This window comes from Penaeus japonicus, unplaced genomic scaffold, assembly GCF_977035675.1.
Source record: "Penaeus japonicus unplaced genomic scaffold, GWHDUDI00000001_assembly GWHDUDI00000012, whole genome shotgun sequence".
Classification (NCBI taxonomy): Eukaryota; Metazoa; Arthropoda; class Malacostraca; order Decapoda; family Penaeidae; genus Penaeus; species Penaeus japonicus.
Window position 1 is genome coordinate 3,840,142 of NW_028234414.1, and position 12,500 is coordinate 3,852,641.

The 12,500-nt window shown below is 38.3% G+C and overlaps 1 protein-coding gene across 29 annotated transcripts in view; it reads right to left on the reverse strand.

The window, feature by feature from the left end:
- Window positions 1-12,500, reverse strand: part of LOC122250953 (prominin-1-A) — a 97,047-nt gene that overhangs the window by 15,593 nt on the left and 68,954 nt on the right. For 12 of the 29 annotated variants that reach the window (XR_015191417.1, XM_086542261.1, XM_086542278.1 and 9 more), the window contains 14 exons: window positions 11,438-11,602; window positions 11,157-11,278; window positions 10,048-10,074; window positions 8,477-8,642; window positions 7,873-7,999; window positions 7,183-7,326; window positions 6,817-7,023; window positions 6,385-6,493; window positions 5,717-5,851; window positions 5,292-5,420; window positions 4,953-5,138; window positions 4,054-4,212; window positions 3,708-3,829; window positions 758-811 (listed from right to left, as the gene is read on the reverse strand). Coding sequence is in view for 27 of the 29 variants with exons in the window: in XM_086542261.1 (XP_086398387.1) it covers window positions 758-811; window positions 3,708-3,829; window positions 4,054-4,212; window positions 4,953-5,138; window positions 5,292-5,420; window positions 5,717-5,851; window positions 6,385-6,493; window positions 6,817-7,023; window positions 7,183-7,326; window positions 7,873-7,999; window positions 8,477-8,642; window positions 10,048-10,074; window positions 11,157-11,278; window positions 11,438-11,602 (1,852 nt within the window). In the remaining 2 variants the exon portion in view is untranslated. Of the gene's footprint in view, window positions 1-757; window positions 812-1,577; window positions 1,629-3,707; window positions 3,830-4,053; window positions 4,213-4,952; window positions 5,139-5,291; window positions 5,421-5,716; window positions 5,852-6,384; window positions 6,494-6,816; window positions 7,024-7,182; window positions 7,327-7,872; window positions 8,000-8,476; window positions 8,643-10,047; window positions 10,075-11,156; window positions 11,279-11,437; window positions 11,603-12,500 lie in introns of all 29 variants that reach the window. The other 17 variants (XR_015191418.1, XM_086542269.1, XM_086542282.1 and 14 more) reach the window with 5 other exon arrangements.

Genomic DNA, 12,500 nt, shown 5'->3' on the forward strand with positions numbered 1-12,500 from the left:
GAAAAAAAGACCTAAATAGAACTAGGCCAATTGAGCCTGCCCCCTCCTCCCAGAAAAGAAACTCTCTCACTCCCACTCTCACTCTCACTCTCACTCTCACTCTCACTCTCACTCTCACTCTCTAAAATCTACTATGTATTTTCTAAACAAAAATGAATTCATAAAGTTTTAATTACATATTAGTTATACTATATGTTAAGCAAATATGTATATGGATAACTCATGTAAAATTCTCAAAGGCAATGGAGAAGGAATACATTGCCTATGAATTCAGGCACATTTATTTCCCATAAGTTTAAAAGATTTTGAAATGGTAGCACTAATTTTAGTCTAAACGCTAAAATAATATTTGAACAGGTCCAAAAGAACTTAGTACAATGGTTATAACATCCTCCATTTCAATCTCTCTTCGCATTAGTCATATCTATGAAAAGGGAGAAAATCAGTTTTGTTAGTGGTTTAAAACCACTTTGAAGAAGACAACTTTTTCACTTTTTCTTCTTAAGACAGCATTATTCATAACCTAGAGCGAACTGACCCCAGAACAGGGACATCCTTGCGAGACTTTATTCTTGTTCAGAGTGGGCTAAAAGGGATCCGGGGAAAGCGAGTAAAATCTGTAGCAATGTGGGCGGGCAGAAGAGAGCGAGGTTAGTTTGCTTAACATTATTTCCGGGGAGGGATGTTAGTATAGGGGAGGGGGAGGGGGGAGCGGATTTTCCGTGAGCGCATGCAAATCACACACTACTTTACTTACGTGGTGAGGGGAATGTTGTCCCTCTCGGCATAGGCGTCATACATGGACTCTTGGCTGGCGGAAGAGTGTATACCCTATTAACAGAAGCATTCACCCCATGCTAACTACCAGTAAATAAAGGTACTTGACAACCACAACCATTAAAGGAGGGAATAATAATAATAATGATAATAAAAAAAACATGACCATTTTAAAGTCTATGCTCAACTCCTTCACCAGCTTCTTCACCAACACCACCTAAGAGTAACAAGAAAATTAAGAGCCTCAGTTACACAATGTCAACAGAGCACCTCTACTTCCTCTTGCTTCTAACATTTTGGCAGCCCATTCCTGGCATACGGCTTGAGCCTCGACACAAAGCAGCGAACTAGTCAAAGGATTTCTATACTTTGGATTGCATAAAGCTAAGGAAATTGCTTGAGTGCTACACTTATTACCTGTGAAACACGACTGTGCTGCAAATTGTCTAAGAATGCTCTTACTACAAGTTTCTTGTAAGAGCAATAAGAAGCTTTGATTTTCTTCATGAATGTTCCACAAGTTATAATAACAGTAAACTAATTTTTACTGAAACATCATATACCAAAAAATTAATCAAAAAGGGTTTTAATCATGGGCCCCATAAAACACTATTCAAATTACATAAAGCCATGAAGCTATTTACATAATATGAAAGACAATCAAACGTGAGCATAGAAATCACACTCTGTGTTGAGACTGTGCTCTATGAGGCTACCTACATTCCAGACAACAGACTCTAGTAGGTACAACAGACAACATATATTAGTTCCTATTGTGCATCTTTACATGTAGTACTCACTTGGACATAGGAAAGCTGTTCCTCTCATCATATGCATCATACAAGTATTCGCTGTCAAGTAGATATTTGAAGTTAATTTTCTAGCCTTACATCAAAGCACAAATTCTTTGTGAATAAATTGAGATCTCTGCCAATACCTACTTCCTACAACATTGATTAAAAAATAGTAACAAAATGATAATATTAACTGCATCATCATCAGCCACCACACCAACAAGGCCTTAATAAACTCCAAAAGGTTGGTAGAACTCAACGAATCTCAAGGAGGCAAAGCAATTCCTTGCGAGGTCTCATGATCACAACGCATTGCGTAAGAGAGGGGACAAGAACCAGGTAACATGGGGAGGTCTAAACCTAAATAAGGAAAAAACGAAAATAAACTAAATATAAAGATATATTGCTATGCCTTCTTCGTCACTCATAACTCACAGCAAAACTCCTGTCATGCACAAGGCAAGGAGGGGGGCAGGGGAGGGAAGGGGTGGGGAGGGGAGGGGGGACAAAAGTAACAAAAATGAAACACTTCCGTCTTGGCAGGGGGGTTGTGGGGGAGGGGGAGGGAGGGGGTACAAGTACGTGTCGCCTGGGAAGGTTGGCCTTGAAGGAGGAGCGAGTTGGCTCTGCCAGGGAGCGCAAACAGATGGCTGGGAGTTGAACCCGTAATTCAAGGGAGTTGGACAAGCATGGACATTCACGGAAATGGGAATCCTTCAGTTACTGATACTTTCCTTGCGTACATGCAAAAAAACAGGTTAGTTCTGCTAAACATCTCCACACTTCTAAAGCAACAGAATGTAAGTCTCTATGTATCAGCCAAATTCTGAAAACACTGGGATTTTTCTTTTTATGTAATCATATGGATTAATCAAAACCTTTCTTTCCATTTTCCTTATTGAAAATAAGAACAATTTGATGAAATAAAATTTAAATAACTTTTCAAGTCAAGCTCTTGCAGTGCTGTTTATCTAAATATTCCTTAAAAATTCCAATAGATACTTTATAGTATGGGAAGGGGGGAGGGGGAGGGATTAACATATACTGACTTTTACAATTCAAGAACTCTTCTTCCATATATGCATTTTCATAACTCCTCATTTCAAAAGCAACCTATCTCATGAAATATTATTACTGCCTGTGCAACAAAGAAATATAAGAAACCCCATATGCTATAAACAAAAATCATCTTTTAACACCTACATAACACCTTGCTTTTACTACTTTTCGTCTAAAATTTGAATAGAGATATTCTTTCTTCTGAACAGCAAAGTCTGTCTGTCCACCTCCTCTGTTATTGATTGACCAAATGGCTTTATAATGAACCATCCCAAAAAGTTATGTAATCCAGAAGCACTTCTTCATAACTATGCTGAACAAAATCAAGTCTTCTAGGGAAACATATGAAATAATACAACATAAAAAACTACCATTAATACTACCAAAATAATTCATTACCATATCTTTCTCTCCTGGTAATCTACCACAGATCTAGCAAATGCCATTTATAATATTGTTAAACAAGAGTAGACTGTTAACTTGTAGTGTTGATAACAATTCTCCTTTACACTTTATCAAATTCAAATATCCCCAATACTAATTACTTCTAAGTGGCTTAACATTTCATCAACTTTTTATCACTGTTAGTAATTCTGTCCAGAAGATTAAACTTCCAGTTTATTACATATCAAAGCTGTTAGTCTTTGGTAAACAAGCTCCAATGACTGAATTTGCTGCATAACAAAATGTTTAAAGTCAGTTCAGTTTCAGTTTCAGATTTAATAGAAGAGTTATTTCACATTCAGAAAATTACAATTGCTTTAATCTTCTTACAAGGACTGGAAGAGCCATTACTTACTTATTCATTTACCTTTAAGCAAATATATGATAGCATTTGCCATCAAAGTGTCAAGTCTATGTAACCTTCTAAACTCTCCGTTGCATTTACTCTACTCTAATTCTTGGGACTTCAATCAGTTCCCCTTGCATGTTAGTACGCCTTAGTTTTGATCATAACCCAGAGTTAGATTATTCTCAGTCAACAACAAGGATGCTATAGAAGAACTTAATGCTCTTCAAGCAACAAACCACAAATACTAACACAAAACATCAGACTACGGTCTAAATGCTACTTACGACTCATTGAGAGGTCCGGGATACGGTTCAGTCTTGCGGTACAATGATGACAGATACACTGCGAGAATCATTGCCGGGATGAAGAATATGAATACCCATCCAACACTTGCCCAATATCCATTCTGTGGGAAATCACATCATGTTAGTCTAAACTGTCATAAATTGTCACTCAGGCAGATTATCTGACTTTAAGCAAAAAAGAAAAATTCAAGCTACAGAGATGTCCTATCTCAAGACTTTAAATTTAGTGTCCTTCAGGGACCACTTGTAGCCTATCATTACTGTCCCTGAAGTACCTAAGGAAAGCATCAGGATAATAAATAATAATTTAAATATTATTCCTTACAAAGGGATACATAATATCCTTGCACAGGGAAGAAGTTGTAGCATTGTAGACTGTGGAGACAGGGCCACATCGACCAACATCAGATTCAACTGCTGTTTCCACATGCAGAACATATTCATCCACATCAGCAAGGAAGTCCTTGGAAAATCGTTCAACAAGCTGCAATCCAAATGAAATAATATTAAAAACATCATCGTATAATTATATGAAAATAAAATGAAGAGGCATTAACCCATTGCCAACAGGTGTCATGACATACATGGCAGCCCCAGTTAGGCCCAAAAGAGAGCCTTCATTCTATTAATGATGTTAACCCACTCATGACTGAGGCATTCCAGCCTTGCATGTTACAATGCCGGGGCTCTCAAACGCATAGGCCTAAATCAGTTAAATAAATGACGCCGTATGACGTCACCCAGCGAACGGGCCTTGAATGCGCGGTACCGTGGTGTACCACCCATCCAGAGAGGGTTAACATCAGGTTCCACATCCAGGCTGCACATCTTCATATGTGGCCTGTACTCAGGTAGGTGAAGGGAAAATACTTGTTGGGCAAGTCTGTGCTGCTGGGAACATGGAGAAAACAATTTCCCCATCCACCCAATTTCTGGCTCATGGCCGCAGCAGCAGCAGATATAGATATAGAACATCTTGACTACCAGATAGCTCGCTTGGCCTCCAGTCCACAATGGATTAATGTTTTCACTTGGCAACATGTATAAATAATGTCATTCTGATGAACATTACATTAAATACACACTTAGCCTTGTGAAATTCTTCATTCTCATTCACACTTGTCATAACAATCACTGTAAATCATGATCAGGATACAGATCAAAGGAATACAATACTTAGAGAAAAACAAATTTCAAAAGACCAGAGAGCTACACTTAGCTAACCTCGGTAACCTCTCGTGATCCATTGATGCGAAGGTACTGCTGAGCAAATTCTGCCTGGCTGATGAGATCACCAATGGCTTCACGCAAGCTGGTCTTGTTGAACTTCAGGTGTTCGTTGAGTCTGGCTGTTGTCTTGTTTAGGTTCCTTGTAAGGTGGCCAATGGAGGATACCCATCGTTGCAGGCCCTTTAATGATTGGAAGAGAATTAGCAAATTATTAATAACTATTCAAAGTCAGACTCCAAGCAAATAATTCAAAATATGAATATGACGAGATGCCTGATTCTAGAAATCCACCAAGTTACAAATACAATGAACACCAGGAAAAAGTTCTGTTACCTCAAGGAAAAGAGCATCATTTTTGAGTTTGAATGACACTTGATCATAGCCAGTTGGGAGCTGATCAGCTGTTTGGTTTAGGAGAGCTGCTAGATCCATCAGGTCAATCTTCAACACCTTCTTCTCAAGCTGTAAAAAATAAAACAAGAAAATAAATATATTACATACAAAAATAGAAGACCAAATATTTATTAACCCGTTAATGCCGGCTGACAAGATATTACGTCAAGTGGTGGCAGGACCAGCCGCCGGGGACAAGTTATTTTGTCATTAGCTATCCTCCTGGCTGGTGCGCCAGGTGATTGGGAAAGTATCGGTTGGCCATGGCCAGTGCAGGTGAATAGCCTAAGGCTTTAGGCTTATGCATTTGAAATATCCTGGCATTTCGACCATGGAGCTAAAACAACTGATACTCCAGAACTCACGATCTCTGTGTAATAATCCCAGGTGTCCTTGTCAGCAACAGAGGAGTTGGCAAGTTCCCACAGGCGTTCCTTGGCATTTCGGGAGAGGATCTCCACGTCAGTGTCCACAGTGATTTGAAGCATTAACTGCTCAATCTGAAGAGACAAGGTGTGAATAGTTTCTTGAGAGCAGTTCAGCTAAGTCCTAAGAAGCATTTACTTTTCATACAAAACTTCTTATCCTTTCATTCCTACATGAAAGACACTTCAAATATTGATTTAATAAAAATTATAACTTAGGAAGTTATAAACAAAAATATGTAAAACATATTGGGCTTTTAATTTTCAATATGGCTCTTTATGTGACAGTTGTTCACATTTGAGCATTTACAAAATGGTGAAAAAGCTTACTTTTTCTAATGTTTCTTTCCTTATCAGCTAAAGTAGAATAAAAAAAATTTAATGTACATCATAGGTCTGGAAAAAATTATATGAAACTAAATGAGAAAACCAAAGATTTAAGAAAATCCCATTTGGATTACCAAATGGTATCATGTTTATAAATATTATTCTTGGTATACTGTAACCTGTTCAACATATTTTATAAACAAAATCATGCAAACAAAAAAAAAACAAAAAATGAACTGAACTGAAAATGAAGTGGAATATTATTTCAAGGAATGCCATACCTTTTCATCAAGATTCAAATTCTTCTTGTAATCTTGAAGTCGGGCGAGATTGCTGTCAACTTGATTCAGACTCAGGACAGAATACAGACTCTGGTTGTTGTGGCACTTGCTGTTAGGGGGAAACATCAACAATGAAACTATAAGCTGTATATAACCAATAAACAGCAGAATGAATTAAGATTTACCTCATATGACAATAATAACCTTAACCCTCATAAGCTGAAGATTGGATCAGGTAACCATGTGGCTGTTGCTTTTACAGAACAAACATGAATAGAATGGATCCAGGTTCTAGGAAATCAAACTTACACAGAACCAAAAATAATTTCCCACTACTAACTTGCTTGTCCATGCACCCAAACACAAAGAAGAATGGATATCTGCTAAAAGCACCCAACCCTAAAAAACAGAGATTTAATATAGATATAATACCTAATAATCTCGGTTATGCTTGGAGCCTGACCAGGAGGATAATGGTTGTTCAGGTTGTACAATTCTGCAGCAGCATTGAAGACTTCAGAGTGAGTGGGGTCACCAAGAGGGTCGCATACAAGGATTTCGCTTATGCTGCCCAGTACAAAAAGTGCTGTGGTTGCTGCCATGATCAGCGCCGAGAACAAGAAGGTCAGACCAACACCACTGAAAACAAAATACCTGATTAATTACTTATTACACATGCTAATTACAGAATTTGACGTACTTCTCTCCATACAAAAATACTCAAAGTTTGAAAATTGGAAACTGTAAAAATGAAACAAGAACCCATATGTCTGCAGGATTCCACTTGATGCCACTCACCACATGAGCCATGATGCCCCAGTCGCTTTATGGCAGGATGAGGCTTCATCAGGTCGCCGTCCACAGCAGCCAAACACCACGCCCAAAGTGAAGCACAGGGTGATCACCAACAACAATATACAGAGCCCCATGAAGCCCCAGTACCTGAAACAATGTACATGGTAATATTTACAATGATTTTTTACTATGTGACAGAAAATTTATTTACCAGATTTCCCCATGTTCTTTTTAAAAATTGATGGCTAAATCTAATACATTTTATACACTAGAGTAAACACATTCCCAGAGATGAAATTTCAGAAATTATATTTAAATGCAAAACTAGAAATTATGGAGGGTTAACTTTATATTCCATGATATCATTGTTTAATAAACATTCCATTCATACAAGTGAAATGTTTACCTTCTGCAATTTGTTCTAAATATTTTTAAGTAAAAAGTTATTAAAAAAATATTTCTGAGATTTGACTTCCATAAATCTATTGTGAAATTATAGCTCATGTTAGTATCTCCTTATTCAAAATGTTTCTTTTCCATAAAGGAGTGCTGAAATTTTCTCTCAAGAAATCTATTTGCCAAGGTTTTTTCTGAGAAACATCTTAAAACAGATTGAGTGTGACTTACATGCAGGAATACATTGTGATAACGGTGTAATTTAACATGATCCATACAAACCAAGGAAATACCCACCTATACATTGCATATTCATTTATTCCATCCTGCAACAATCTAATATATTTTTCTGTTTTTTGGGGCTTTGTATCCACGCGCTGTAACGTTCTATGGATGCTCTCTGCTGCGTCCTCCAGCTCACCTCCTATGAAATATACGTTACATGTTACTATGCTGAATGGGCCAGTAACAAAACCTGCACTTGAAATTGTCCAGACTTTAGTCAACATCATATCTGGCATTCAGTGTGACAATTCCTCCTGTTATATTATGGTAGAAACATAATCATAAATGAAATCTATGTACCTCATTTGCAACATGGTATTTTATGCACTGACAATCAAAAAAAAAAGGTCAACAGCAACTAATGAACATTTCTGTTAATTGAAAAAATTAAAGACATATCACAGCTAATTAAGAGATGAAAAACTAAATATTTCTTCTCCTTTTAATCAATGTTTAAATAAAAACAGTACTACCAAAAAGAGAGAAAGAAAGAAAAAAAAAAAGACATACATACTACATAGTGCTAGACAAAAGGGAAACACAGACCAAATTTCATTTCCAAACAAAGGGCCTAAAACCACACTAGGCCCCACACAGCACACACACTGAGTCTTACCGGCATCAAGGATCTTGGCCTTGATCTCTGGGATGGAACGTTGCACCTTATTCTGTATCTCAGTCGCGATGGAGTCAAAGGCTCGCTTGCCTCGCTTCACGGCTATCTCTATGTCATTTTCAATGAGTGATTTCACTTCATCCAACTTTGATTCAACATTAGGAAGCTGGAAATCAGATCCTTTGTGAGTAAGGCTTGCATGTTGATTACAGTTACAGTGCCAATAATAATGATAATAAAGATAATAATCACGGTAATGACCACAATAATAATAATAATAATGAATAACACATCTAATACGCAAAGCTAGTAATATCCAAAACTCATATTTCTCAAATGCATATTACAAATATATTCACAGGAAAAATATTTCAAAACTGTTATCACAAAAAACTTCAAAATGTGATCAAAATACAATATAACATGATGAATATAACACATATTAATATAAAAAAACAGTGCATAATAAAAAAAATTAAGAAAATAATAATAATAATAAAAGGTTCTAAAATTTTAAACCAAAATAGAGAACAAATAAATAATAAAATTAATCAATAATCTGAAAAAATATGCAAGGGCAGAATATCTACACAAGGAGCTGCTACATGATGTAACTATTATTTTTGCAAATCTTATGCATTGAGTAATACTCAGAACTGAACACAGATCCTGAAGCAATTTCCGGTTGAATGAAACAACAATGCAGAGAGAGGGATGAGGGAGAGAGGGGGCAGGTGGGGGGGGGGGGCAAAGGAAGAGGGCAATGGGTAAGGGAGAAGAGGGAAGGAGAAGTAAGGGGTGGGAAATGGGGAAGGAGGAAGGGGTCAAGATCTAATGTCAACATTTCACACTCTTGAAGTATTCTGCCAGAGAGGAATAATAAATGGACATGCAATATCATTAAATCATATGAAAAGGGAGCAGAGCTCACACTAAATAATTTAGAAGGAATAGGATCAACTCAATATCTGGTCCACACAGTCACATGCTGCTGCTGGAAGGCTCCATGCAATCACCATGCAGGTCAGTTAATAAAACTTGCATTACATGAATTTAACTGAAAATCACATCTTCTCAAAAAGATAGAATAAATATGAAAGAGAAAGAGAGAGAGAGAGAGAGAGAGAGGGAGAGGGAGAGGGAGAGGGAGAGGGAGAGGGAGAGGGAGAGGGAGAGGGAGAGAGAGGGGAGAGAGGAGGGGAGAGAGAGGAGAGAGAGAGGAGAGAGAGAGGAGAGAGAGAGAGAAGAGAGGGAGAGGAGAGAGAGGAGAGAGAGAGAGAGGGGGAGGGGAGAGAGAGAGAGAGAGAGAGAGAGGGGGGGGGGGGAAGAGAAGAGAAGAGAAGAGAAGAGAAGAGAGAGAGAGATAGGGAGAGAGAGAGAGAGAGATTCCAAAAAAAAGAAATTGACATGCACTACATTCTTAAAAAAAAAAAAAAAAAAAAAATAAAAAAAATAGAAATAAATGAATGAAAAAATTGCAGTTCATAAGTCACCACCAAGATTAAGAAGCAAATATTCACGTTATGATAGCAATCATTCCTATGGGTTATGATACATGCTGTCCATGTTACCTGAGGCAAAACATCCGTCTCCAGGTACTGTGAGGAAGGAACCACACATGTTAGTGCCACTGCCCAACGCAACTTGCAGCTCAGCCAAACTTCTACCTTCAGCATAATTCAGTGTGTCTTTTATGACTCCACCACAACAAAGCAGATCACTTATGTACTGAGAACAACAAGTGCTTGTACCAAGTCCAAACACTGCTGGTATCAAGATAATCTCTTACAGCACCAACATCAATGCAACATAGAAGTTCAGCCGGCACAATCATTTGAAGCACTTAGGTCATACATTACTTATCGGCTAAGGTTATGTGAGTAGCATAGTTCCTGGGTTAGGAATGTGCAACCATCTCTGTTCCTACATTTTTTTTTCTTTTTCTCTTTTTTTTTGAAAATACAATCTTCTAAAGATACTAATTTCCATTTTGAAACTTTTCATCAATATAATTACTATTATTTTTTCTGTATTAAACATGGGTTACACATCCCTGCACCAGTCAACTCAACAAACCACACCACAAACTTTTAGAAATTTCAGAGTAAAACATCCTGATATCACCACTAATATGGCTAAGAAATAAGAAGACTTGAGTGATAAGTTACCTTGCCATAGAGAAAAGTTTATTCTAATTCAAGAAACATCCCACATGATAAGATCACCCTTAATATTATGGCATTGATTCTTACCCAAGATCATGAATATTGCTCATTTCTATCTCTGCTATTCTCTGGACAACATGCTTCCTCAAAAACTTGAAGCAAATATTATCATCCATGTAATACCACATTCACCTAATGCAATTTTTGATGCAACATTAACTGCAAAGTTGACAAAATGTGTTGCTCATGCCAAGACTTCAATTTTCATTCATGAACTATCCTTGCTGCAAAGCCTTTACTATAACCTTGTTTTCTTTGTTTAGTTCTTAATAGCCCTAAAATCTACACCCTCTAAAATCCTTTTGATGCTTAATGCATTAATATTACTATCATGACAACCATTAGCTTACAAGCTCTCCACTACAGGACACTCTAGCTATTAAATGTCACTGATTAAACATTTTTCTTTTAACTCTGTTGGGATGGAACCTGCCTGGACCAAAGAGCTACGTTACCTGGTCAAATTCATTGTTGATTCTGAGCTGATCAGCATATTGCATAATGAGCTCCTGGCAGTCTGGCAATGACTCACAAGACTCCTGGAGCTTACGCAACCTACGAGCAACATCACCGAGTCCTGCAACAAGGAAGGGGTGTTAGTGGTACCCCCAGATTCTGGCTTAAGATTCAAACAAATCATAATACCAAGTAGCTTTTATGCTGACCAAACTCTTCTCTCATTCATACCACTAAAAATATATCCATAGACCATAGAGACTATCAATTAAGCACTAACCACTCTGTAGATTAGATGTTTGGTCCTGCAATTGGAGTGTGGTATTTTTGATGGTCCAAAGGTCTTTCTTGATTGCTGATAAACTAGTCACGATGGCAGTCAGATTGTCTATTGCCACAGCTTTGGTCACCCGTGCCAGCTCACTTTTGACCAATTCACCGCTGCCTGAAATTGTAAGGAACTAATGAACAACAAAAGTAAAAAATAGATAAATAGAGGGAGAGAGGGAGAGAGAGAGAGAGAGAGAGAGAGAGAGAGAGAGAGAGAGAGAGAGAGAGAGAGAGAGAGTGTGTGTCAGTGTGTGTGTGTGTGTGTGTGTGTGTGTGTGTGTGTGTGTGTGTGTGTGTGTGTGTGTGTGTGTGTGTGTGTGTGTGTGTGTGTGTGTGTGTGTGTGTGTGTGTGTGTGTGTGTGTGTGTGTGTGTGTGTGTGTGTGTGTGTGTGTGTGTGTGTGTGTGTGTGTGTGTGTCAGTGTGTGTGTGTGTGTGTGTGTGTGTGTGTGTGTGTGTGTATGTGTGTGTGTGTGTGTGTGTGTCTGTATGTGTGTGTGTGTGTGTGTGTGTGTGTGTCAGTGTGTGTGTGTGTGTGTGTGTGTGTGTGTGTGTGTGTCAGTGTGTGTGTGTGTGTGTGTGTGTGTGTGTGTGTGTGTGTGTGTGTGTGTGTGTGTGTGTGTGTGTGTGTGTGTGTGTGTGTGTGTGTGTGTGTGTGTGTGTGTGTGTGTGTGTGTGTGTGTGTGTGTGTGTGTGTGTGTGTGTGTGTGTGTGTGTGTGTGTGTGTGTGTGTGTGTGTGTGTGTGTGTGTGTGTGTGTGTGTGTGTGTGTGTGGTGTGTGTGTGGTGTGTGTGTGTGTGTGTGTGTGTGTGTGTGTGTGTGTGTGTGTGTGTGTGTGTGTGTGTGTGTGTGTGTGTGTGTGTTAGTGTGTGTGTTAGTGTGTGTGTGTGTGTGTGTGTGTGTGTGTGTGTGTGTGTGTGTGTGTGTGTGTGTGTGTGTGTGTGTGTGTGTGTCAGTGTGTGTGTGTGTGTGTGTGTGTGTGTGTGTGTGTGTCAGTGTGTGTGTGTGTGTGTGT